The following is a 26,867-nucleotide window of genomic DNA, read 5'->3' as shown; positions in this document are numbered from 1 at the left end:
ACTCGGTTTGGATCTCCAGGAGGATGGACAGTTTGGCTCCCAGGGCAGGAGGGATGCACAGGGTGTGGAGCCCAGTTCTGCCAGCAGAGAGGCTCACAGGCTCACCCAAAACCACCACCCCCAGGCTCCGGTGTCCCAGACAGGAACAAAAAGTGGCAGCCAGCCCTCAGACATCCCAGCTGGCAGCAGATCTGCTCTGCCCTTCTTCTTTCACACCCCGGCTTCTCCAGCCCCCCTCTCCTACAAACCCTCTCCGTTCCCGCTGCGTGGCCAGCTGGGCCGGGCGAGGCTGGCCCTGCCACCCCGCTGGCACCCCAAAATGCCAGGGTGTGCACGGGGATCGCTCCGGGGACCAAGGCTGCCCTCTGCCCGGCACTCCGAGCTCGCCAGTCCCGCTTTTCCCTCTTCCAAAGGCAGCGGCCTCGGCCCTGGGCAGCGCTCCCAGTGCCGCTGGAGCTGGCAGCCGGCACCACCGGGCAATTAATCAGCGGCGCGTGGCTCTTAATTGCCAGGGCTGGCACTTGGCACTGTGCAGCCCGGGGCTCCGTCTGCCCCTCCCAGCAAGAGGCGCCTCGGAGGTCACCGGGGCGCTGAATTCCCGCTGGGTTTGTGGGGTTGTTCCCATCTCCTGCGGGTTCCTCATCCCTTAAAACAAGCAGAGTTTTCCCAGAAGCTGCCAGAACGGCCCAGGCCGGGTTTGGGGACACAGTGAGGGGACAGCTCCCTGTGCCCTTCCCCTGCCCGCCCCTGTGCCCTGCCCAGCCTTCCCTGTGCCCAAAGGCTCCGAGAAACCGCTGAGCCCGAGCTGGAGAAGCTGGCACAGGATCTTCCAGGCTGATTCTGCAGCCAGGCTCATCCCAGCGTGCCCAAGGAGAGGCAGAACCCCCTTCACACCCTCTCCCTTCCCAAAAACCCCGCTGAAGTGCCGTGGTCCCATCACCAACACGCCTCGAGCCGGCCCGCCCAGACCTCACCAAACTTGACTGGGTTTGGAGCCCCAGCCCCTAAATCTCTGCTAAGCCAGGCAAATCTCCCAAATGTTGAGTTTGAGCTCCGAACTCAGCTCCTCCTCCTCTCCCGCAGGTCTCTCCTGCTCCTTTGGGGCTCCTTTGGGCGCTCCGCCTGAGTTCCCCAAGCCAAGAGATGAAAACAAAGCAGCTCTAAACAATCATTTGGCGGGTGCCGAGGTTGTTGTTTATCCTGCAGCTCCCCGGGGACCGCCGTGAATCAGAGCTGAGGGAGGAATCCGCTCTGCCAGCCTGCAGCGAGCCCGGGCTGGGCTGGGCACTGCCAACCCAACCTCCCAATGCTTCCAGGAGCGGCTGCTGGGCTCCCTGCGCCTCTCAGAGCCGCTGCTCAGCCCTGCGGAGCTGCTCCTGCTCTGCCTGGGCTCAGGGAAGGGGTTTGGATGCTGCTGGGATGGGGGAGCAACCCTGCACCCCAAACTGCGGGGCTGGGGTTTGAACGGCGTCGGGAGATGAGGGTGAGGAGGCAGAGGGCGTCTCAGCGCCATGAAGTCGTGGAATTGTTGGGTGTCGGAACTCAAAATGTCCTTCGGACATTTTTGGATGTTCCAGACCCTGGTTGGAGGCATTTGAGACCCTGGCAGGCAGCTGCAAACAGCTGGGATTTTGGGTTTGAGCCATGGGATGAGTTACCAACCTTGCAGGAAGAACAAGAAGTCACAAAAGTTTAGATATTAGAGTAGAAGTAGTCACAGAGAAAAGGGAAGAATTTCTGAGTGCTGTACAGGGGGGGGTTGATTTTGTACATGGGGGTCAGAGGTTTTAAGATGGATTTGGGATTTGGGCCTGCCCTGTCCTCCTTCTTTCTTCTTCCTCACCTCCATGTTCTTGGTGATGTTGGCACTCACAGATTGGTTTGGAGTAGAAAAGTACCATTTAATAGAGGTAATAGGCATTGGGAAAAACTGTAAACATGTAACACGTAATGTACCATATAAAAGATAGAAAAACACCATTTAATATAGGAAATAGGCATTGGGGAAAACTGTGAACATGTAACATGTAATGTACCATATAAAAGATAGAAAAGCACGAAGAAAAAGAAGAAGAAGAAGAAGAAGAAGAAGAAGAAGAAGAAGAAGAAGAGAAGGAGAAGGAGTCAGAGAGGATGTCAGGGTGTGTGCGTGCCTCTGCCTGAGCTGTGAGCAAACCACAGCAGCCCCAGAAGAAAATCTTTTAGATAACTTGCAATAAACTGCCTTGAGACCGAGCAACAGAGACTGCTGAGCCTTTCTTTGGAAGCTCGGGTTGGAGGAGACTTTTCCACCACACAGAGCCACCCCTGACCTAGGGTGGTCTCCGGTGGTTGGGAATGGAAGAGACCCCAAAGCTCATCCTGTTCCACAAGGGCAGGGCCACCTCCCTCTGTGCCAGGGAGCTCCAAGCCCCGTCCGGCCCGGCCTGGGGCACTGCCAGGGCCGTGTCCCATTGTGTCCCCAAAGAATGGGACGTCTCTGCTGGCAAACCCAAAGCTGCTCGTGACGCTGGGAATGAAGGCCCGTGCCCTCGGAAGGCTTGGCCCTGCTGTCACCCCCGCTCCCCGATCCGTCCCCGGAGCTGCAGGGGACACAGGCCTCATTCCCGGAGCCTGGCTGACCTCTCCGAGCCCTGCGCCCGGTGTTCGCTGCCAGCCCCGCGGCTGGGGCGCCATCAATGGCACCACTGTCCCCGGGAATGCCACCACTGTCCCCGGGAATGCCACCACTGTCCCCGGGAATGGCCCTGCTCCGGGGCCCGAGCGGCACAAAGGGCGGCTTTGTGCTCGGCACAGCTCCGCGCCGCAGGGGAGGGAGCGGGGACACCGGCTCGGGGACACCGGCTCGGGGACACCGGCTCGGGGACAGGGACACCTCGGAAGGACACTGGGGGCAGGGACATCAAATCAGGGACACGGGCACCTCGGAAGGACAGCTGGAGGCAGGGGAGGGAGTGGGGACATCAAATCAGGGACAGAGGCACCTGGGACATCCCGGAGGATGCCTGAGTTAAAGGAGAGGGAGCGGGGACATCAAATCAGGGACAGAAGCACTCGGGACATTCCAGAATGGCTCCTGGTGGGGAAGGGAAGGGAGCAGGAACATCAAATCAGGGACAGAGACACCAGAGACATCCCAGAGGATGCCTGGGGGGTGAGAAAGGGAGCAAGAATATCAAATCAGGGACACGGGCACCTCGGAAGGGCAGCTGGGGGCAGGGGAGGGAGCGGGGACATCAAATCAGGGACAGAGACGCCAGAGACATCCCAGAGGATGCCTGGGCAGGGAGGAAAAGGAGCAGGGACATCAAATCAGGGAGAGTGGCATCTCAGAGGATACCTGGGGGGAAGGGAAGGGAGCAGGGACATCAAATCAAGGATAGAGGCACCAGAGACATCCCAGATGATGCCTGGGGAGGAGGAAAGGAGCAGGGACATCAAATCAGGGACACAGACACCCGGGGCATCCTGGAATGGCTCCAGGTGGGGCAGGGAAGGGAGCGGGGACATCAGATCAGGGACACGGGCACCTCGGAAGGACGGCTGGGGGCAGGGACATCAAATCAGGGACAGAGACACCCAGGACATCCCGGAACATCCCGTCCTCTCTTCCCTCTCCTCTCCTGGCTCCGGCATTCCCGGCTGGCAGCGCCGCCCGCAGCCCAGCCGCTCCTGAGTCACCGGCTCGCACCGCTCCCGGCTCCGGAAAACAGGATTTGGTGGGATTCAACCTTTTCCTGACTCCTTCCCACTGCCATTCATAACACCTGTATTGCCTCACCCTTCACACGGCATTGGAAATAGAATAAAAGGTCTGAAAACGCCTCCGGGTTGCCCCATCCCTCAGTCAGGAAAGGGCCTGATCCAACAGGAATTCTGTGGGAATGCTGCGCAGGGTGGAGGGGATGGTTCCGAAGGGTCAAAGTCAGGATCTGAAGGAAAGCATTTCTCGGGAATATTTATCAGCGATAAATGGAAGTGGAAGCGGGATGGGAGCAGAAGCTGCCCATAAATTCCTCCAAAATGGGAATGACCTTGGAATGGGAGGCGGGAGAGCAGGGTAGGGAGTCTGTCTGCTCCCTAAAATTGTGCACTCCCTGGAATTGCCCGCCCCTGGAATTGCCCTCTCCCCAAAATTGTCTATTCCCTGGAATTGTCCTTTCCCTGGAATTCCCTGCCCCTGGAATTGCCCCCTCCTGGAATTGCCCTTTTCTCTAAAATTCCCTTTCCCTGGAATTCCCTTTCCCGGGAAGTGCCCGCTCCCACCCGGCCCCTCGGCTGAGCTGTGCCACCCCGAGGTCGCAGGACGGGGACACCAGCACGTGGCAAGCCGGGACTGGCACGGGAAAACAGGGATTGGATTGGCACGGGGAAAAACGGGATTGGCACGGGGGAAAGCGGGATTGGCACGGGGGAAAGCGGGATTGGATTGGCACGGGGAAAAATGGGATTGGAACGGGGAAAGCCGGGATTGGCACGGGGAAAAGAGGGATGGGCACGGGGAGAAACGTGATCGGCACGGGGGAAAGCGGGATGGGCACGGGGAAAACCGGGATTGGCACGGGGAAAAGCGGGATGCGCACGGGGAAAAGCGGGATTGGCACGGGGAAAAGTGGGATGGGCACGGGGAAAACCGGGATGGGATTGGCACGGGGAAAGCCGGGTTTGGCACGGGGAAAACCGGGATTGGCACGGGGAAAAGCGGGATGGGCATGGGGAAAAGCGGGATGGGCACGGGGAAAAGAGGGATGGGCACGGGAAAAAGTGGGATGGGCACGGGGAAAAGCGGGATTGGCACGGGGAAAAGCGGGATGGGAACGGGGAAAAGCGGGATTGGCACGGGGAAAAGCGGGATTGGCACGGAAAAACGGGATGGGCAGGGAAAAGCGGGATGGGATTGGCACGGGCGCGGTGCCCAGCGCTGGCAGCGCGGCGGAGCAGCCCCGGGAAGTGTCGCCGTGCCGCGTGGCAGCGCTGTCACTCGCGGTGGCCCCGATGGCACCGCCAGCTGCTCCGCTGCCCGCGCAGCCCCCGGACGTTGCCAGCCTGGATTCCCGTGCCCATCGGCGCCGGGCCACGCTCCCGCCTGGCGTCCGGCTGGGATGGGCGCAGGAAACGCTGACTGGAGCTCCGGGAATGTGGGAGTGTCGCCGGATGTCACCTGCGCCCCCAGCCCGGCTCTGAGTCAGGGCGAGCGCTCCGGGCTCTGCACGGCGATCCCGAGTGGGGACGGCAACCGGGAGCCGATGGACGCGGTGACACCGGGCCCTGTCCCTGATGCGGTGACACCAATCCCTGTCCCACTCCCGTGCGGTGACACCAACCCCTGTCCCACTCCGGATGCAGTGACACCAATCCCTGTCCCATTCCTGATGTGGTGACACCAATCCCTGTCCCCGATGCAGTGACACCAATCCCTGTCCCACTCCGGATGCAGTGACACCAATCCCTGTTCCCGATGCGGTGACACCAATCCCTGTCCCATTCCCATGCGGTGACACCAATCCCTGTCCCACTCCCGTGCGGTGACACCAATCCCTGTCCCACTCCGGATGCGGTGACACCAATCCCTGTCCCACTCCCGTGCGGTGACACCAATCCCTGTCCCACTCCGGATGCAGTGACACCAATCCCTGTCCCATTCCCGATGCGGTGACACCAATCCCTGTCCCCGTCCCACTCCCACAGGACGTGTGACAAACCGCCCAGGTGCCTTTTCCCGGGAATGTGATTCAGGGCCACTCCCAGAGTCACTCGGGGCTCCCTCCCAGCTCTGGAACTCCGCACTGCCGCTGGAGTTTCATCATTCCCTCAGGCACAGGCGGGCCAGGAGGACAATTCCTGGACTTGTCACCGTCTCCCAGGGGGACAGGGACACCCCAGGGCGCTGGCAGGGTCCCCTCTGTCCCCAGAGCAGCGCCCAGGGCTGCCCCCTCCGCCCCGGGCTCCGGCAGGCTGGCGGCGAGAAGCCAGGCTGCATTTTCTCTCTCTTTTCTCTTTTTCAGACCATCTATAAATTCCCCAAACCGAGGCGTTCAGGAAGGGGAAATGGGTCTCCAAGGAGCCGCTGTGCTAAGTTCTTCCTCCAGCGTGACTTTGCTCAGAGGGAACAGAGTGACACGAGGGAACAGCGTGACACTGGGGGCACAGAGGGGACAGGAGTGTCCCTGTCCCATGGGATGGACACCTCAGGCAGCCCGGTGTCACAGGAGTGTCCTGTGGCACAGGAGTGTCCTGGTGGCACAGGAGTGTCCCTGTCCCCATGGGATGGACACCTCTGGCAGCCTGGAGGGACAGGAGTGTCCTGGTGGGACAGGAGTGTCCCTTTCCCATGGGATGGACACCTCGGGCAGCCCAGTGGGACAGGAATGTCCTGGTGGGACAGGAATGTCCCTGTCCCATGGGATGGACACCTCGGGTAGCCTGGAGGGACAGGAGTGTCCTGTGGCACAGGAGTGTCCTGTGGGACAGGAGTGTCCTGGTGGCACAGGAGTGTCCCTGTCCCATGGGATGGACACCTCGGGCAGCCTGGTGGCACAGGAGTGTCCTGGTGGCACAGGAGTGTCCTGGAGGGACAGGAGTGTCCCTTTCCCATGGGATGGGTGTCTCAGGCAGCCTGGTGGCACAGGAGTGTCCTGTGGCACAGGAGTGTCCCTGTCCCCATGGGATGGACACCTTGGGCAGCCTGGTGGCACAGGAGCATCCTGGTGGGACAGGAGTGTCCCTGTCCCATGGGATGGACACCTCGGGCAGCCTGGAGGGACAGGAGTGTCCTGGAGGGACAGGAGTGTCCCTGTCCCATGGGATGGACACCTCGGGCAGCCCAGTGGCACAGGAGTGTCCTGGTGGGACAGGAGTGTCCCTTTCCCATGGGATGAACATCTCGGGCAGCCTGGAGGGACAGGAGTATCCTGGTGGCACAGGAGTGTCCCTGTCCCCATGGGATGGACACCTTGGGCAGCCTGGAGGCACAGGAGTGTCCTGGTGGCACAGGAGCATCCTGGTGGGACAGGAGTGTCCCTGTCCCCATGGGATGGACACCTCAGGCAGCCTGGTGTCACAGGAGTGTCCTGTGGCACAGGAGTGTCCTGGTGGCACAGGAGTGTCCCTGTCCCATGGGATGGACATCTCGGGCAGCCCGGTGGCACAGGAGTGTCCTGGTGGGACAGGAGTGTCCCTTTCCCATGGGATGAACATCTCGGGCAGCCTGGTGGCACAGGAGTGTCCTGGTGGCACAGGAGTGTCCTGGAGGGACAGGAGTGTCCCTTTCCCATGGGATGGGTGTCTCAGGCAGCCTGGTGGCACAGGAGTGTCCTGTGGCACAGGAGTGTCCCTTTCCCATGGGATGAACATCTCGGGCAGCCCGGTGGCACAGGAGTGTCCTGGTGGGACAGGAGTGTCCCTTTCCCATGGGATGAACATCTCGGGCAGCCTGGTGGGACAGGAGTGTCCTGGTGGGACAGGAGTGTCCCTGTCCCATGGGATGGACGCCTCGGGCAGCCCTGGCAGGCTCCTGGGACTGAGCCCGCAGCAATGGGGTTTTTCATAGGAACATTCCGACTGCAAATGAGGCATTTCTGGAGCAGGTTTGCTCCGACCTGCCACGGCAGAATGGAAAGGTTGTGGCTGCAAGGTCCCAGCAGGCTGCCACCACCGTCCCACACCTCGTGAGAAGTGACACATTTCACATTTTCTGGACGGGTTTCCGAGAAGGAGGTGAAAGGAGAAATGCAAGAGGCAAGAAATGCGTGGAGGCCACTTCCTGTCTGCTGTCCCCTCCTGTCCCCAGCCTCTGCTGTTCCCCCAGAGTCCCCAGGGACACCTCTCTGGAGCAGGAGAGCCTGGGACGAAGGGCTGAGGGATCTCCCCAGAGCAGCCCTGCCGTGTTTCGGGCTGTCCCGTGCCCCAACCTGAGTAATTTCCCGAAGGAAGCAGAAGCAGCAGAGCAGAAGTGACAGTGACACCTCCGGGTTTCTGTCCCATCCCCCCAGGAGCTCCCTCCAGCCCTGCTCTCACTCCCTCCACGTTCCTGTACCACTCCTCCGGAGCTTCCTCTGGGTCCAAATCCCACCCTGGTCCCATTTTTGCTCCCTCCACATTCCTGTCCCATCCCCAGGAGTTCTCTCCAGACCAAATCCCACCCTGGCCCAATTTTTGCTCCTTCCATGCTTCTGTCCCATCCCCAGGAGTTCCCTCCAGACCAAATCCCACCCTAGCCCAATTTTTGCTCCTTCCACATTCCTGTCCCATCCCCAGGAGTTCCCTCCAGACCAAATCCCACCCTGGTCCCATTTTTGCTCCTTCCATGCTTCTGTCCCATCCCCAGGAGTTCCCTCCAGACCAAATCCCACCCTGGTCCCATTTTTGCTCCTTCCATGCTTCTGTCCCATCCCCAGGAGTTCCCTCCAGACCAAATCCCACCCTGGTCCCATTTTTGCTCCTTCCATGCTTCTGTCCCATCCCCAGGAGTTCCCTCCAGACCAAATCCCACCCTGGTCCCATTTTTGCTCCCTCCAAATTCCTGTCCCATCCCCAGGAGTTCCCTCCAGACCAAATCCCACCCTGGTCCCATTTTTGCTCCCTCCACATTCCTGTCCCATCCCCAGGAGTTCTCTCCAGACCAAATCCCACCCTGGCCCAATTTTTGCTCCTTCCATGCTTCTGTCCCATCCCCAGGAGTTCTCTCCAGACCAAATCCCACCCTGGCCCAATTTTTGCTCCTTCCATGCTTCTGTCCCATCCTCAGGAATTCCCTCCAGGTCCAAATCCCACCCTGGTCCCATTTTTGCTCCCTCCAAATTCCTGTCCCATCCCCAGGAGTTCTCTCCAGACCAAATCCCACCCTGTCCCCATTTCTGCCCCCTCCACCTTCCCCTCTCCCGTTCAGTCAGAGCTGGAACGTGGCCACCTGGCACTGCTTTCCTGCCCTCCCCTGTCCCAGAACGGAGCAGGGATCCCCAAAAACCCCTGGAAAAACGGGGCAGGACGCTCCAGGCCGAAGCAGCCATTCCCTGCTCTGGCGGCCGGGGGAGGCGCCGCTCCCTGCCGCGGCTTTGTGCCCGTCCCATCCCCAAGCTGGAACGTGGATCCCCGAGTCCGGCGACATTCCCGGTGTCCCAAAGCTGGCCCGGCCTGTGCGCTGCCCCTGGGGCAGGGAGGGCAGCGGCCAGGTCCGCAGCGATGCCCGGGCCGGCTCTTCCCGCAGCGCATCCCAGGAAGGAGCAGTTAAAAGGTTTTGCAAAGCGCTTTCCCATCAGGCCGGGCTGCGTAAAAGCCCTGACGGGAATTTTGCCCTTCCCTCCGTCCTGCAGGAAAGGCTGCGGTTCCCAAAAGCAGGGATTGGAGCTGTCGGCTGCTTTCCTTCCCCATTTTCCACCTGGGACCGGAGGGAAGCTCCAGCTGCTCACTCAGAACCAGCACAGGCGTGGGGAGAAGAACTAGGGGGGTCCCACTGCGGGGATCCCACCCCAGGAGCTCGGCGAGACCCCACAGAAGATGTGAGAGCAGCCTGAGCCATCTCAGCTCTGCCTCACCCCGAGATCCCAGCAAGGCGCAGCCCCGGGGCTCATCCGGAGTTTCTCATCCTCCCCCCGAGCCGCTCTGGCGATGAGCAGAGCTGCGTGTTCTCTGCTTCTCTCCCATCTCATCTCATCTCATCTTCTCTCGGCTCTGCCGCCCCAGCCCTTCCCGGCTCCTTCCGAAGGGCACAGCCTCGTGGGACCACCAACATCCTCACCCAGCGGGCTCTGCCACCCAGCCCCGCTGGGATTTCCTCCATCCCTCTTCTCCCGGCTCCCTTCTCCCCATCCCTGCGCTCCCGGGGTGCCCACCATGCCCAGCTTTTCCCTGGCTCCCTTCTCCCCATCCCTGCCCTCTCGGGGTGCCTGCTGTGCCCCAGGCAGCTCCCTGCCATGCCCAGCTTTTCCCTGGCTCCCTTCTCCCCATCCCCGCGCTCCTGGGATGCCCTGCCATGCCCAGCTTTTCCCTGGATCCCGGGGTGCCCGCCGTGCCCTGGGGAGCTCCGCGCCATGCCCAGCTTTTCCCTGGCTCCCATCCCTGTGCTCCCGGGGCGCCCACCATGCCCAGCTTTTCCCTGGCTCCCTTCTCCCCATCCCTGCCCTCTCGGGGTGCCCGCTGTGCCCCAGGCAGCTCCCTGCCATGCCCAGCTTTTCCCTGGATCCCGGGGTGCCTGCCGTGCCCTGGGGAGCTCCGCGCCATGCCCAGCTTTTCCCTGGCTCCCATCCCTGTGCTCCCGGGGTGCCCGCCGTGCCCCGGGGGAGTTCCCTGCCATGCCCAGCTTTTCCCTGGCTCCCTTCCCCCCATCCCTGCCCTCCCGGGGTGCCCACCATGCCCAGCTCTTCCCGAGCCGCATTAGCAGGGATAATCCATGCCACAAAAGCCCGGCGATGCCGATGCCCGGCAGCGCACAGACGTGCTTTTCGGAGCCACGCTCCCGAAAGGAAAGATCCTGGCACTCAACCATTCCCCAGCGCCTCGGGGGGGAAAAAAAACCCCTTTTGGTTTGGGAATGGAGCTGCCAGGCTGGCGCCTAGGGATCCCAAACGCTTTTCTCAGAGCTGTGCTGCCGGTATCCCTGCTCCCAGTTGGAATTGCTCCCCAAACACCCGCTCGGCCGGCAAGGAAAGGAACCCCCAAGCTGCATCCCGCGGGGAACAGGGCCTGGATTCAAAGCCGGGCTTCTGCTCGCCCCACGCTCCGGGAACGCTGGAATTCTCTTTATTAAACATCAAACCCCTGGCCGGCGGGCTCGGCAGCAATTCCACGAATACTAACGCGGCCCCACTCTGGCTCCCCCCATAATTATGCAGCACTGGAGCTGCAAGGCGAGGCCGGAGCCTTTGATTCCGTGGATTTGTGCCAATTTGTGCCATCCGGCAGGTCCGGCCCTCCCGGCCGCACCCCGCCGGCCGCTCGCATTTAAATTTAGAGCCAGGTTTTGCCACTTTGCAAAGGCTCTGCTCTGCGGCGGCTGGTCCCAGGCTGTGCTGGTGGAATTTTATCCAACAATGGCACAAGCGCCGCTGGATGTTGTGTCAACGCAACAAAGGATGGATTCGGCGGATCGGGGGAGCCCCTCCCAGCCCAGGAAAGTCAAATCCGGGCATTGATTTCCCAGGAAAGGCCTTCCAGGGGGGAAAAGCTGCCCTGAGCAGCTCCAGCAGCATCCGGCAGCAGAACAACCCCGCTCCATCGGCTTCCCGATCCCAGCTCCCTGCAGTGGGACTGGGAAGGATCCCAATGGGATTGGGAACAGCCCTGCCATGCCCTTCCCAGTGGGATCGGGAAGGATCCCAATGGGATTGGGAACAGCCCTGCCATGCCCTTCCCAGTGGGATCGGGGATGACCTCACCATGCCCTTCCCAGTGGGCTCAGAAAGGATCCCAGTGAGATTGGGAATGGCCCCCCGCGCCCATCCCGGTGGGATATGGAAGGGACCTGCCACGCCTTTCCCAGAAGCACTGGGAAGGATCCCAATGGGATCAGGAATGGCCTCACCATGCCCTTCCCAGTGGGATCTGGAAGGATCCCAGTGGGATTGGGAACAGCCCTGCCATGCCCTTCCCAGTGGGATCGGGAAGGATCCCAGTGGGATTGGGAACAGCCCTGCCATGCCCTTCCCAGTGGGATCGGGAAGGATCCCAGTGGGATTGGGAATGGCCCCGCCATGCCCTTCCCAGTGGGATCGGGAAGGATCCCAATGGGATTGGGAATGGCCCCGCCGTGCCCTTCCCAGTGGGATCGGGAAGGATCCCAATGGGATTGGGAATGGCCCCGCCGTGCCCTTCCCAGTGGGATGTGGAAGGATCCCAATGGGATCAGGAACAGCCCCACCGTGCCCTTCCTGGTGGGATCAGGAACGGCCCCGCCGTGCCCTTGTGCCCCTCCCGCTGCCGGACACTTCCACGCCTGCCGTGAGCCCCAGGTGGGTGCCAGCCCCGGGCCATGGCGGGTTTGTGCCAGGGGATGGCACGGAGCCCTCGCAGCACCCGGCGTGCCCGCTGCTGACACAGAATTCCCATTCCCCGCACGTCCAGCCCGGGCTGCAGCTCCGCATTCCTCAGACTCGGAATGCTCCGAGGGCAGGAATGTGAAACCAGACTTCCCAAAACTCCGGGGCAGCTCAGGGCAGGTGCCCGGCTGGGACGGCCAAGAATTCCTCAAGGAAACTCCCAAAATTCGCGGTGCCCGCTCCCTCCCACCCGCCAGACCAGAATATTTGCTCCCAGTGGATAGGGAGCCAGGCCGGGAAGGGGACAGGTGACAGAAGCAGAGGTGGCATTAAGGGATTTTCACCCAAACCCCAAACCTAAATCGCAGCTCCACATGCCGCTCCTGGTTCCCGGGGCACTCCCACTCGGGGCCACACGGGTGGGGCTGGGGCTGGCAGCAAAAGGGTGCCCAGCAGGAGGAAGCAGCTCTATTTTTGGAGCAGCTGGGAATAGCCACGGAGGTGGCTGGAACACATTTCCCAGCTCACCTCCCAGCCTTTTTTTGGGATGCGAGATTTTCCCTAAAAAGCACCTTGGACTTAGATTTATTCCGTGCTCGAGCTTAGATTTAGTTTGTACTCAAGCACTCGGATCTAAATTTAGTCTGTCCCATTTAAGGCACCGAGCCTGGCTGCATCACCCACAGAACACCTTCCCAGGCCATTTTCAGCAGCTCTCTCCCCAAATTGGCTGGTGCAGAGCTGGGAGTTTGGTCAGGAATTGGCATCTGGATCCTTTTTCCAGCCACAACTTCCACCAGCCGTGCCCTGCCTGTTGTTTTTGTGTCGTGCTCTTGCAACAGGAGGTGCCTGTGATTCACTCCATTTGTTTGGTTTGCTTTTCTTCTTTTTCAATCTGCGCACAGCAAAACATATTTCTTTTTTCTCTTTCATTTTTTTTTTTTTTTTCTTCCCCAACCAACATTTTCAGCTCCCAGCATCCCCCAGCCCTGTGAAAAAGGAGAAAATAGCACTGCTGGGAAAGCGAGCAGCTTTCTCCTGGAGATGGTGATGCTCCGAGAGCTTGGTGGGAAAGTGTCCTACAAAGATGTTTCACACCACGGGACCACAAAAAACTCAAGAGATGCTGTCACCGAGGAGAAAAGCTGCTGCTGGCACCAGAAATCCTTTTCTTGCCACAACAGGAGGAGATGAAGGCCTTAAGGATCATCTCATCCATGCCTTGCCATGGGCAGGGACACCTCCCACTCCAAACCCCGGCGTCCAACCTGGCCGTGGGCACTGCCAGGGACCCAGGGACAGCCACGAATTCCATCCCAGCACCCCATCCACCCCTGCCTTTGGCAGAGGGAGCCATTCCCTGTGTCCTGTGCCTCCAGCCCTGACCCCAAGCCCCTCTTGCAGCTCTTTCCAGAAGGTTCCGGGGGGAGCCAGCCCCGCTGCGCAGGGCCCGGGGAGCTCCCCGCCAGCGCTGCTGACACAGCTCTCCCTGCAAGGAGGCAGCCAAGCCCGGCAAAGCCCAGGAGCTGTTCCAGGCAGCCCAGGCGATTCCCAGAACTGCCAATCCAAGGGCTCGCTGTGTTCCAGGGCGGGCTGGAGCCAGCTCACCCCGCCGAGGCAGCCAAGGGTCAAGGGTATAATCCTGCTTGCCTTCCCTCGGGGACCCCCTTCTCTCTGCTGCCTGCGGCTTCCAGCTCACCTGCTAATCAGCTGGGAATAATTAACCAGCCGGAGCCCAGCCCACCCCGCTGGTGGGATGGGAGTTTTGCCCGGATCTCTGCACGTGTGGCTGAGCAGGGATGAATTCCTGAGCGTGGCAGCAGCTCCAGCGCAGCCCGCGCTGCAAAGGCCGCGGGGCTGCAGCAGCCCCAGCCCGCCGCAGGCTCCGTGCCACGCTCAGCGTTTTGCGATGCTCGGTGACTTTCCGGTCAGGAGACAGCCGGGCTGGGCTGTCCCCTCCGCTGTCACCCTCGCCTGGCGCTGGGACACGCGGAAAGCTCCGTGTGGGATGCGGCTGCACCTTTCGCAAAGCACAGGCCAGGCGGGCAGGGGGAAATCCAGGGAGGCAGGGCAGGATGGGGAGGGGAGGGAGGATGGGGAGGGGAGGGAAGGGATGATGGGGAGGGGAGGGAAGGGAAGGGATGATGGGGAGGGGAAGGATAATGGGGACACTCAGCGAGCTCAGCCCGCAGGAACCCGGAGCCCTCCGCAGGACACGGGGGAGGGCAGCGGCCGGGGCCACCCGCGGATCAGCCACCAAAGAGAACGGGGCAAAGGCCCTGCCAGCAAAAATGACTGGAGCAGTGATGTGGAGCTGATCTTTGAGAGGAGGGAGCCCTGCAGAGCCAGGAGCGCCCGGCAGTGACCAGCTGCCCACGGTGACCTGGAGCCGGCCGCCCGTGCGGGCTGCGGGGACCACGGAGCGGCGGAGCCCGGAGCTCCGAAACGCTGGGAATTGTTGATGCAGGAGCTGCGAGCAGCAGGACAGGCCCGCGCTGCTCCTTTGTCTGCAGGTGCCAGCTCAGGGCTGTGTCACCTCGGCCTGGCTACGTTTTGTCCCAGTTCCCCACGTCCCCTCAGCTATTTCTTACCGGGACTGGGGGCAAAAGCAGCGGCAGCTGCAGAGAGGGCAGGGACTGGTGGAGCCAGGCAGGCTCCAGATGTCACCAGACCGGTGGAATTGGAGCCTTTCGGTGTCAGACTCCCCGGGCACGGTGCTGGTGAGGGGAGCGAGGCCGAGGGATGGAAAAGCAGCTGCAGGCAGGGAGGGATCGCTCCTGCGGACAGCCCGGCTCTGCCCAGTCCCAGCCATCCGCATCCTCGCCCTGCTCAGGGCTGGAGCCTTTGCATCACCTGCTGCCTGTGCGGGGCCGTGGCGCGGAAGAAATTTAATTAGGAGAGAGCTGCCAGCTCCCGCAGAGGCCAGGGCCAGCCCTGCACCACTGCAAAGGCAGCAGCGGGCCCGGAACGCCGCTCCCCAGCGCCGGGAACGGGGGGCCAAGCTGGAAAGCAGCGCTGCGAGCTGCAAATGAACGCTCCGAGCTGGAAATCAGCCCTGCGGCTCCATCCCCCCCCGGCTCGGGGCTCGGGGCTCGGGGCGGCTGCAGCCACGTGCTGAGCCCCGAACGCTGACACGCCGAGCTCTCAGCAGCCCGGGCCACCCCGGGGAAGTTCAGGGGGCCACAGCAGCCCCTCAGCCTCCTCCTCCTCGCTCACCCAGTGCCCTGCTTCGGGAGGGTGGAGGTGACGGCAAGGAGATGTGAAATGGGACGCGGCTCGTTCGCATCCCTCCCTGACTGCGGTACCGCTTAGCCCGGGACCGTGTCAAAATCAATACAGGCACGAACAAGCGCAGAGACAGGAGCGGCGCGGTGGGTTTCGGTGCCAGGTGCTCGCAGCCTTCGGTGCCACCCAGACACAGGTGAGGGACGAGCGGCAGCACTGCGCAGGGCCACAAAGGTGGGGCTCGGCCACTCCATCCCTCCCCGACGCTCCATTCCCAGCCACGCCGAACGGCACCGGGGGGAACAGCGGCTCCCGTCCCCCTTTTCCCGCAGCCGCCGCGGTGACGCCATGGAGGAGCAGCCCCCCCTGCCCTGCGCGCCGCCACCTCTCCCCTTTGTGTGACAAGGTGACAGCAGAGGCCAGCCCCGAGCCGCGCACACGGCCAGCACCCCCCGTGCCCGCTCCGGAGCCCGCGGAAGGGCACGCGAATGCCAGCGGAGGAGAACAGATGGCACGGAACGAAGCGGGGGAAATGGGCGTTCTCGGAAGTTGCCAGGGAATGGGGAGCAACAGAGGAGCCCTTGTGCTGCAGAGCCCGCCCGGCAAAGGCAACGGGGTCTTTGTTCCAGCCAGCCTGGAGGGGATTCATCCCAAAACTCGGGATGAAACCAGCGCCGACACACCAGGCTCGCAGCCTTCAAAACGTTTCTTTGTTCGGGCTCGCCCGGATCCAATCCGGTTACAAAGTCCTTACGTGCCGTTTGTAAATTTTTTCCCCGAGACCAGCGGTCCTCGGCAAATATTTACTCCCCAAAGTCGTCTGCACCAAGCAGAGCAGATAAATAAGTGCATTAACTATGTAAATACACACTTCTCCTTTCCGGAGAGCTGCAAGTTAGGCAATGTGTCAAAAGCTTTTTGACAGCCTTTAATATACCCAGCAGGTAAGGGAGAAAAAGCGCTTTTTACAGCCTTTAATGTCCCCAGCTCGTAGGAAAATGCTTTTAAGACGTTTAAAAAAAGAAAATAAAAGAAAAGATAGAACGGTCTAACAATCCAATTAAAAGCCAGCAGCCTCAGGCGTTCAGGGAGAGCCAAAAGCCTCCCCGAGGACACAAAAGAAATAAAAATAGCCCGAGTGCTCCAAGGACGAGCCGCAGGTAGGAAGAAGCCGGCGCGGGGAGCGGGCGCATGCCGAGGGACTCACCTTGGGGAGCCGCGATGATCCTGGGGTTCACCTTGGGGCGCCCCGCCGCCCACACGCCCAGCTGGCCGAGCCACAGGGCCACCAGGAGGGCAAGAGGCGACCTCCCCCTGCCCATGCCTAGTCCGGGAGCGAGCCGGGACCGGCAGCCGGGCGGGCGGACAGCCGCATCTCCCCGCTCACAAAAGGCTGCGAGCCAATGACGCGGGGAGGGCGGTCTCGGAAAAGACCGAGTGGAACACTCCCACGTACCTGCGCTCCGGCGCAAGCTTTTACGGGGGGTTTTGAGGCTCGTTTTTTGGGGTTTTCCTCCTTCCCCTCGGCGAGGGGGAGGCGCGGGGGTCGGTGGCTTTGTCGCCCGCGGGTGCTGGGAGAAGCCGCAGCTGGGCAGAGGTTTGCGAAGAACTTCCCGCGGGGGCTGGGGAGGGGAAATAAAGGTTGGGACGAGTGAGACGGCAGCGAAAATGGGGCCGAGAATAGGGGCAGAGAGGCGGCGGTGTGACACGGGGCTCTGCCCCGAGCCAGGTGTGGCACAGCTGGATGGCGGAGCGGCACAGCTGGATCCGGGAGGAGCGGGATGCAGCAGGGCCAGCAGCGAAGGGCCACTCCCAGGGACACCCGAGTGTCACCGCGGTCCCCCCGCGCTGTCACACCCCTTCTCCCGAGCACGCGTGGCAGGGAACGACATCCCCGAGCAGGAAGGCGAGCCCTGCCCGAGCATCCCGACCCTTTGCGACGCGGCCGCTCCCCCCACAAAGGACACCCCGCGGGTGGCACGGTCACCTTTTTGCCGCAAAGGTCCCCCCGGGGGAGGCTCAGGAGCCTTTGTGGCTCTGGTTACCGTGAGGAGCGGGGCATTCCGAGCACGGAGAGCGAGCGGGGACGTGAGCGGAATGGGAGAAAGCCACCGGGAAGGAGCCGCAGCTGCGCCTTTGGAAAGCGGCGCTGGAAGCTCAGCGCCGGCCCCGCGCCGCTCCCGAGGGACGAGCGGAGCCGGGGCAAGGGGGGCACGCTGAAAGGAGCGAAAATCAATTAATGAGCCGCCTAATGGTGGGCTTGAAGGAGCCACAGGGATTTCCCGGCGTTTCTTTGTGTGCGTGTGGGTTCAGCTTTCTTTGGCCGCGCAGCTGCCGGGGTAATTACAGGGGTAATTACGGGGGTAATCACAGGGGGAAAGGCACAGCTCGCTTCTGGCCCTGGTGGTTCCCGGCCCTGAAGCGCTCTGAGCTCAGCCCGAACTGCCCCGGGGGCAGCTGCAGTTCCCTGTCTGCTCCCCGAGCTGCCAGACCCCGTTATCCCTTGGTTTCCAGCAGGAAAAAAAGGAGTTTTCTTGGCCGAAAACACCCCAGGAAAAAAGGAGTTTTCTTCCCCAGAAACACTCCTGAAAAATGAGGTTTTTTCACCAAAAACACTCCTGAAAAAGGAATTTTCAGGACTCAAGCTCCCTCAGGATTTGAGGAGCGTTTGTAGGATCCCAGAAGGGTTTGGGCTGGAAGGGACCGTGGTGCTCAACACCTCCCGGTGTCCCAGGGTGCTCCAAGCCCATCGTGGAGCACTTCCAGCTGCACTTCCAGCCTGACAGGGAAGGGTGGCAGCAGCCAGGGGGGAGCCTGGCTCCCAGAACCGTGAGATCATTGCCTGGGAAAGCGATTCCAGGAGATGGGCAGGACGTGGGGAACACAAGCCGCAGGAAAACCCAAACCTCCGGAGCAGCACAGCTCCCCAGAGCCCGCTCCCAGCCTGGCCCCGTTAGGTGCAGGAGGTGTTGGAAGGAAGAACACGCTTCCCCAAAGCAGGGAAGGAGCTCCCAGATTGAGTTTGGGAGCTCAGGAGCAGGCAGCATCAGATTGCAGGCAGCAGCTCAGCCCCCCTTCCTGCAGAAATTTCCATCTGCTCCACTGCGGGATCAGAACTTCCCCAGCACAACTCGTGAGCAGCTTTCTCCCAGATCATGCGCCTCGCTTCCAGCACGGATCAGGAGGCAGCCTCCCCCAGGAATCTTGTCAGAAGCACAGATTTTTTTTTTTTTTTTCCCCCAAGAGGAACGGTTTTATTCATCGTGTTTGTGGTCCAGGCAACCCAGAGAGCTCAGATTGCACTTGGCACCCGAGCAGGCATGTGGTGATTTTATCCACAAAACCAGATCTGTTACCTTCCCTCGGCCGGGAATGTGACCCTTGGAAGCACCACAGACCTTCCACGGAAAGAAAAAAGGAACAACAAGAGAAATCTGAGCCCTGGCTAGGCCAGGCAGGACCTCTGCTGTGCCACAGAGCGGGTGTGACACTGCCAGAGGGACCCTGCTAAGCTGCACAAAGGATGAGGAGGGTCCTCATTCCCACCTTTTCACCACCCCTTCCCACACAAAACTGGGATCAGCTGGACAAAGGATGAGGATGTTCCTCATTTTCCTTTTCCATTGATCAGCTGGACAAAGGGTGAGGATGTTCCTCATCCCCTTTTCCACTAGGATCAGCTGGACAAAGGATGAGGATGTTCCTCATCCCCTTTTCCACTGGGATCAGCTGGACAAAGGATGAGGATGTTCCTCATTTTCCTTTTCCATTGATCAGCTGGACAAAGGATGAGGATGTTCCTCATCCCCTTTTCCACTAGGATCAGCTGGACAAAGGATGAGGATGTTCCTCATCCCCTTTTCCACTAGGATCAGCTGGACAAAGGATGAGGAGGGTCCTCATTTTCCTTTTCCACTGGGATCAGCTGGACAAAGGGTGAGGATGTTCCTCATTTTCCTTTTCCATTGATCAGCTGGACAAAGGATGAGGATGTTCCTCATTTTCCTTTTCCACTGGGATTAGCTGGATGAAGGATGAGGATGTTCCTCATTTTCCTTTTCCATTGATCAGCTGGACAAAGGGTGAGGATGTTCCTCATTTTCCTTTTCCATTGATCAGCTGGACAAAGGATGAGGATGTTCCTCATCCCCTTTTCCACTGGGATTAGCTGGATGAAGGATGAGGATGTTCCTCATTGCCCCCTTTTCACCACCCCTTCCCAGACAAAACTGGGATCAGCTGGACAACGGATGAGGATGTTCCTCATCCCCTCTTTTCCATCCCCCTTTCCATCCTCCATCTCTTCCCAGAGAAGACTGGGATCAGCTGGATAAAGGATGAGGATGTTCCTCATCCCCTTTTCCATTGGATCAGCTGGACAAAGGGTGAGGATGTTCCTCATCCCCTTTTCCATTGGATCAGCTGGACAAAGGATGAGCATGTTCCTCATCCCCTTTTCCACCACCCTTCCCAGACAAGACTGGGATGCTGCAGCTGGAAAATCCTGTGCTAAACCTGTGAGAGGGACTGATGTCCTGGGAGGCTGGGACAGAACTTTTGGAAGCTCAGAGCTCCCAAAATTGAGTTTCCCAAAAAAGAGTTGCTCATTTTGGGAGCAGGCTGCCTGGGAAGGCTGGGCTTGGAGTGGGAATCACTGGAATCCCCCTCAGAGCTCCTGGTGGTGCTGACAGACCCTTCATCCCCCAGCTGACAGCGTGAGGAGGGAAGCGAGCAGAGCAGATCCTTTATCAGCTGCTGCATTTTCTGCTCTCCACACCCAAATTCTCCCCCCCCACCCCAGCTCACCTTCCTGGCAGGCAGCAAGCAAAAAACCTCAACCATCCCCCCCAGGGCCAAAGCCCTGCAGAGTTTGGGAACTTCCCAGCTCTTCAAGCTGGATTGAGTCTGGGGGCTCTGAGCAGTTGGAACAACTCTGGCTCTGCCAAACACAGCAGAACCAGCACCAAAGGGGCCCAAATCAGCTCAGAGCCACCCCCAAGGCTCCACAAACCACTCAGGAAAGGGGTGGAGGAGCCACGTGGCCCCAAGATGAGATTTTCCAGCTGATTTCAACCCCCAGAAAAGATTTCCCGAAGAGATTTGGCCAGAAGGGAAGTCGTGACTGAGCTGATTTGCACTCGGTGATTTTGAGAGCAGCACAAAACCCCAGCTGGGACTCCCCTTCTTCCTGTGGCCCTAGAGGAAAGCCCAGGGCCCTTCCAGGCCAGTGTCACAACGTGATTTACTGGCCACAGGTCCTGCTGAGGACTGGCCACAGCCACAGCCCGCATCTGTCACCAAACCCCCTCTGGAGCATCACCTGAAGGCATCAACATCCTCAGAGGGCGTGGGAAATGAATTGGTACAAAATTCTCCGAGTTTGGTACAAGTTTGAGATTTGTTTACATACAACCTACTATTTTTGTTTATGTAGTATTCAACCCTCCATACTATGTAAACCTACTATTTTTGTTTACGTAGTAAGTAAACATCCATACTATGTAAGCATACTATTTGTGTGTAAACAAATCTCAAACTTCTATCAAACTCGGAGCATTTTCTACCAGCTCATTTCCCACAAGAGGGAACTCGCTGGTGGGGCAGGAAACGAGGCAGGGGTGCCAAAGAGGCAGAGCTAAAACCCAGCGTGGAGTCTCAGCCAGTGAAACAAGGTCAGAAGAACAAAAAGAAGAGGAAGGGGTGGCTCTGCTCAGCACACTCCCACCACGAGAGCTCCGTGTCAGCTCCATCTCCCTGCGAGGCTCCAGAGCTCACAGTGTTCTGCAGTTCCCAGCCTTCCTCCCCTGCGTGCTGTGCTCCTCTGGGGGAATCCAGGAATTCCCTCTGGCTGCCCTGGGAGCCTGGCAGGGGTCAGGAACCCCCCTGGACAGAGCCCCCAGAGACACTGGCTGTGATCTCTGTCCATGGAAAAGAGTTTTCAATCTTACAGGATCAATTACCAGCTCTGAGGGTTCGATATCAGTAATTATTAAGTGTGGCACAGGTGCAAAAGTAAAATTTTAGGATTCTAGATGAGGGGTCCAAAGGGGACAAGATGGAGGAAATTGGGTGTGTCTTGTCCTTTTTCTTCTTCATGCCCTCCATGTTTCACTGTGGTGTTGGTATTTTTCTGTTGGTTCAGGCTGGTGACACACTGTCCAACGTAGGTAATAACTATTAACACATTATTATAAATATAGCACAGGGAGTTTCTGGTATTTAATGTTTGTGACATCCCACTGAGGGCAGAGCCCCACACGCTGCCCTGCAGGACAGAGCTGGGCAGGGCAGCAGAACATGTGAGAGATAAACAGAATAAACAACCTGGAAACCAGCACAGACCAATTATGGCTTCTGCTTTAACAAGGAGGCAAAAAACCAGAGACTTTCTACAATCTCGGAATCATCAACAGCACAGATTCCGGCACTCCTCTGCACACCAGGGCAGCACTGCAATGGGGATTCAAAGGGCTCAGGCTCCCCAAAACGGGATCCCCACCTCTGCCAGCAGCTCTGCAATCCCCAGGGAGGGAGAACCCCCCCTTTATCAGCCCCAGCAGAACCACAAAATCCTCCTGCACACGGCTGGTGAAGGTCTGAGCCCTCTGCAATCCGCCCGGAATTTCAGCCCGCATTTTTCTGCAGGAAGCCCAGACAAACTCACCTGGCTCTGGAGAAGCTGCTGGGCAAAGTGCCACAGCCCCCTCTGGCCTCACACAGCCGAGCTGCTCAGGCAGAGCAAACTCCTTCCCCGTGACCTTGGAGCGCTCCCAGCGTTATCTGGCCGGCCAGGAAGGGAGACACAGGGAAAAAAGGGGGATAAGGGCCCTGTCCTGCTTCTGTGCCAGTGTGAGCCCCAAGAGCCACCCCCGGGTGTGACACACAGGGACAGTGCCTGTGGGGACACTGGGATCAGCACACACGGGCAGCCTCCCTCTCTTCCAGCAGGATGTCCCTGTCGGAATCTGTGCTATTGATGATCCTAAAATTGTAGAAAGTCTCTGTCTGTCAGCCCCCTGCCAAAGCAGAAGCCATAATTGGTCTGTGCTGGTTTCCAGGTTGTTTATTCTGTTTATCTCTCACATGTTCTGCTGCCCTGCCCAGCTCTGTCCTGCAGGGCAGCGTGTGGGGCTCTGCCCTCAGTGGGATGTGACAAACATTAAATACCAGAAACTCCCTGGGCTGCATTTACAATAACGTGCCAATATCTGTCACCTACGTTGGACAGTGTGTCCCCAGCCTGAACCAACAGAAAAATGCCAACACCACAGTGAGACATGGAGGGCATGGAGAAGGAGAAAAAGGACAAGACACACCCAATTTCCTCCAGCTTGTCCCCTTTGGACCCCTCATCTAGAATCCTAAAATTTTACTTTTGCACCTGTGCCACATTTAATTATTACTTATATCAAACACTCAGAGCTTGTAATTCATGCTGTAAGATTGAAAACTCTTTTCCATGGACAGAGATCACAGCCAGTGTCTCTGGGGGCTCTGTCCAGGGGGGTTCCTGACCCCTGCCAGGGTTTTAGGCCTTCCAGGGCAGCCAGAGGGAAGCTCTGGATTCCCACGTGTCCCCTGAGATTCTTTGGCTCATTTTTCCACTGGGCTGGGCAGGGAACAGCTTCCCTTTCTTCCCGAGTCCCATCTGCTCTTCCTCGTGTGCCTGTCACCTGCTCTGGGGCCAGCCCGGTCCCACAGGGCCCCTTTGGGACAGGGAGGAAACAGGAATGAGGAACGGGGCAGGGGAGAAAACAAAACTGATGCCTCAGCTTTGGCTTTTGTATTTTCACATTCTGTTCTGCTTTAGTGTGAGGGTCTGGGATTCATGTCAGGGGTTGGTGAGCTCTCTGCACAGAGCAGGGAGACAAAACAATTCCTGCTCTGGCTGGGACCAAGGACCAATGATCCAAATCTCAGCCCCAAGAGCACAAACAGCACGGACCAAAGAGAGAAAACAAGCAGGGTGGGACTGCATAATCTAAAGCTGGAATTGGACAATTAACTCCAATGTGCAAATGGAGCACAAGAACTTATAAAAGTGAAACACCCTGTGACAAGCTGACCTTTTTTGTGACAGTTTTGATTCATCTTGGGTGTAGCCCTGGCTGGGCTCTTGTGCTGCCCAAGGTGGATCCAATGAGGCCTCTCAATAAATCCTGCTTTATTTTTTAGCTCTGTCTGGCCTCTGCTCTGAAGGAGGTCAGCCTTCCCAAGGCATTAAAACAGCTGGGAACTCATCTGAGCAGACAGCAGCTGGCAGGAGCTGGGGTGATTAAATGATGTGTAACTGAGAATCCTCTGGGGTCAGAGCGCTTAGAGCAGCCAGAAAAACCCCACAGAGGGATCCTGTCCTGGAGCAGGGAGGGAAACACTCAGGAACAGCACACAGATCCTGGAGAATGGAGGGAAGCACTCAGGAACAGCACACAGATCCTGGAGAATGGAGGGAAACACTCAGGAACAGCACACAGGTCCTGGAGAATGGAGGGAAACACTCAGGAACAGCACACAGGTCCTGGAGAATGGAGGGAAACACTCAGGAACAGCACACAGATCACGGAGAATGGAGGGAAACACTCAGGAACAGCACACAGGTCCTGGAGAATGGAGGGAAACACTCAGGAACAGCACACAGGTCCTGGAGAATGGAGGGAAACACTCAGGAACAGCACACAGGTCCTGGAGAATGGAGGGAAACACTCAGGAACAGCACACAGATCATGGAGAATGGAGGGAAACACTCAGGAACAGCACACAGGTCCTGGAGAATGGAGGGAAACACTCAGGAACAGCACACAGGTCCTGGAGAATGGAGGGAAACACTCAGGAACAGCACACAGGTCCTGGAGAATGGAGGGAAACACTCAGGAACAGCACACAGGTCCTGGAGAATGGAGGGAAACACTCAGGAACAGCACACAGGTCCTGGAGCCACCGATTGACCAGTTTAAGGAAAAACCTCGTGTGGGCTCTGAAAGTGCCCCACCCTCTGACAGCCAGATGATGGAAAATCTCTTAGAAATGGGTTTTTCTCTGCTCATCCCACTCCAAAGTTTTGCTGCAGTCTCTGTTCTTGGCCCTTGCAGAAAAAAAAAAAAAAAAGTAACTCTGGATCTTCTCTGATGCTTTTATGGCTCCTGGAGTGGAACCCCACAGCTCCAACTCAACACCTGAATTAATTCACCTCTGCTGAACCAGCAGACACTGCTCTTAAATCAGCACTTATTTCAGAGCTAGAGCAGGGGGAAAAACCCTCTCAAAGGGATTTTGGGACACGTTTATGAATATTAGAACTCTATAAATATAAAAGGGAACATAAGGAAATAGAAATATTCTCATAGGGTGACATTTTCAGCCCATTTCTGCTTTCACCAAATTAAAATAGTTGCCTGGTTCTTATTGTGGATCACATGGGCCTCTCAACTTTGTCACCTTAAAAGGGATTTTTGAGGGCTGACATCAGAGCTCCTTTTTTGTCACTTCTAACAGGAAAATGGTGATTCATGCCAGGGAAGGCAGCAAACCCCACAGGACATGGGTCACTGGGATGTGTCACCTGCCCTGTCTCCGTGTTCTCACCTCATCAGCTCTCCAAAAATTAAGAACCTTCCTCCATTCTCCAAAGTTTCCCTGAGAAAGAGTAAGACCCAAATGTCCTTATTGCCAAGGACACCTCTGTCCCCTCTCCTTTTGTCCCTTCCCTGAGACCCCTCAGCTCACTGAACCAGCACGGAGCTGGGAAAGGAAGAAAAACTCCAATTTTTGATGTGTTTTGGCTCTTCCCACAAGGACGAAGCTGGAAGCAGCCAGGAAACCACCGAGTCCTCTGCAAAAAAGAAAGTTGATGGGCAAAGGCTGTGCCAGACAAACTCCTGCTGCTGTTCCTGCTGGATGTACCTGCCCAACAAATCCTGGAGACTCAGGGAAAGTCACCTTCACTGATTCACTGGAATTTGTGTGCTCAGGGCAAGGTGTGGAGCCTCAGGATGTGACAAACTGGGAACAGTCAGGCTGGGGGAGCAAGGAGCCAACATTATCCCACGGAAACCTCTCCAACATTGATTGAGGCACTGCAAAAGCCACCTGGGAGACCCTGCTCTGCCTCCATTCCACCTTTTTGCTGGAAAATTAACCAGCAGGGACAAAGCAGCCCAAAATGAGAGAGACAAGGAAGAGCAGGGCACACATGGTGCAGGGCCCGGCCAAACCTCCACCCCCACCAGGTGTCCAGCGAGGGTCAGGCAGCGGGATGACAAACAGGATTATGGAAAACACGGGAGGGAAAGCAGCTGCTCCTGTGCAGCCCTGCTGTCACAGCCAGGCCAGCAGGGAAGCAGACCAAGAGCAGCTCTTTGATGTCACAAACAGAAGGTCCCTGCTGACGTTGGGGAGCTGTGGCCTGACCTCCTGCTCTCCCAGGGTCAGGCAACACTTCACTGCTCCCAGTCTGCTCCCAGTAAAGCCCAGCCACGGATGCTGGGCTGGAGTGTGGCACAGGGGAAGGAGAGGGATGAACTGAGAGCCAAGCAGAGCAGATCCACCTGTCAGCGTTCAGGAACACCCAGAATCACGGGATATGATTCCATGCAGGTGCTTTTATTGAGAGCTCTGGGAGTCAGGGGTACCGACCCAAATCTGACTCCGACACGGCTTTCGAGCTGAACGTATTTTATATTCTATCGTTATATAACTTACATATTAATTATTAAACTTATATTGTTCTATTGTATACATTGCTATGAGTTCCTCTTGATCTTTCTTAGGTCCCTGACCACAGTTTCTCATGATTATTCTTACAATTAAACAGTAGTTATATTTAATGACTAAACAATCATCACATCTAACAATTATATCATTTATCATGTACTAGCTACACAGGTGCAGTGCTAGTAAGGTACAAAGTCTTCCTGTACTCAGGGTATTTATTTTCTTTTCAGGGCCTACTAAGCTTAATTTTCCTTTTAACCGCAAATCCCCACGATTTTCAACCCTTTTACTATCACACCCTGCTCCAAATGTGGGAGGGGGAGGTGCCAGGGCACCTCCAGGGATGGAGCAGAAGGAACAGGCATCAGTTTGCTCTGTCTCCTCACATTTAGTGCCGAGGACCCTAAAGCCACCCCTGCTGCGGGCGGGGACACCTCCCACCATTCCTGGGACACTGCCAGGGGCCGCACAGCTTCTCTGGACACCCTGCCCGCCCTCAGAGGGAATTATTCCTCCCTGATACCCAAGCTATCCCTGCACTTTCAAGCCTTTCCCTGCTGTTGTGCTGCTCCCTGCCCTTGCAAAGCCCCTGAGCATCCCTCCCATGTGCCAGCACTGCCTCCAGCTGAAGGCTGGGAGCAGGAAGGTGCAGCCCCGGGGCGGCTGCAGCACGGCTCCCAGCCCGCTCCGAGCTGCCCCTCCGCTGCAGGAGCTGCTGCAGGAGCTGCTGCAGCGGAGCTGCCGTGGCTGCCCAGCCGTGCAAGAAGCAGCAGAGGCTCTCCCCCTCGCCGCAGCTCCCTCCGAGCTCAGGCACGGCTCAGCCGGGGCGATGTCGTGAGCGGCGGCGCTGCCAACTTCGCTGCAGCCGGTGCGTGTGCCTGGAGCTGCTGCTCCCAGCCAAGCCCTGCCGCTCGGGAAAGGAAATCTGGGAAAAGTCACTTCCAGCCCAAAAAATCCAGG

The 26,867-nt window shown here is 58.4% G+C and overlaps 1 protein-coding gene across 1 annotated transcript in view; it reads right to left on the bottom strand.

The window, feature by feature from the left end:
* Positions 1-17,238, bottom strand: part of SEMA7A (semaphorin 7A (JohnMiltonHagen blood group)) — a 33,331-nt gene extending 16,093 nt beyond the window's left edge. The window contains exons 1-2 of the mRNA XM_077785851.1: positions 17,185-17,238; positions 16,405-16,819 (exon numbers count right to left, since the gene is read on the bottom strand). Of these exons, the coding sequence (XP_077641977.1) occupies positions 16,405-16,519 (115 nt within the window). The 5' untranslated portion in view covers positions 16,520-16,819; positions 17,185-17,238. The remainder of the gene's footprint in view (positions 1-16,404; positions 16,820-17,184) is intronic.
* Positions 17,239-26,867: the final 9,629 nt, after the last annotated feature.

Source organism: Lonchura striata, chromosome 11 (assembly GCF_046129695.1).
Source record: "Lonchura striata isolate bLonStr1 chromosome 11, bLonStr1.mat, whole genome shotgun sequence".
Taxonomy (NCBI): domain Eukaryota; kingdom Metazoa; phylum Chordata; class Aves; order Passeriformes; family Estrildidae; genus Lonchura; species Lonchura striata.
This window is presented reverse-complemented; position numbering and strand designations above follow the sequence as displayed.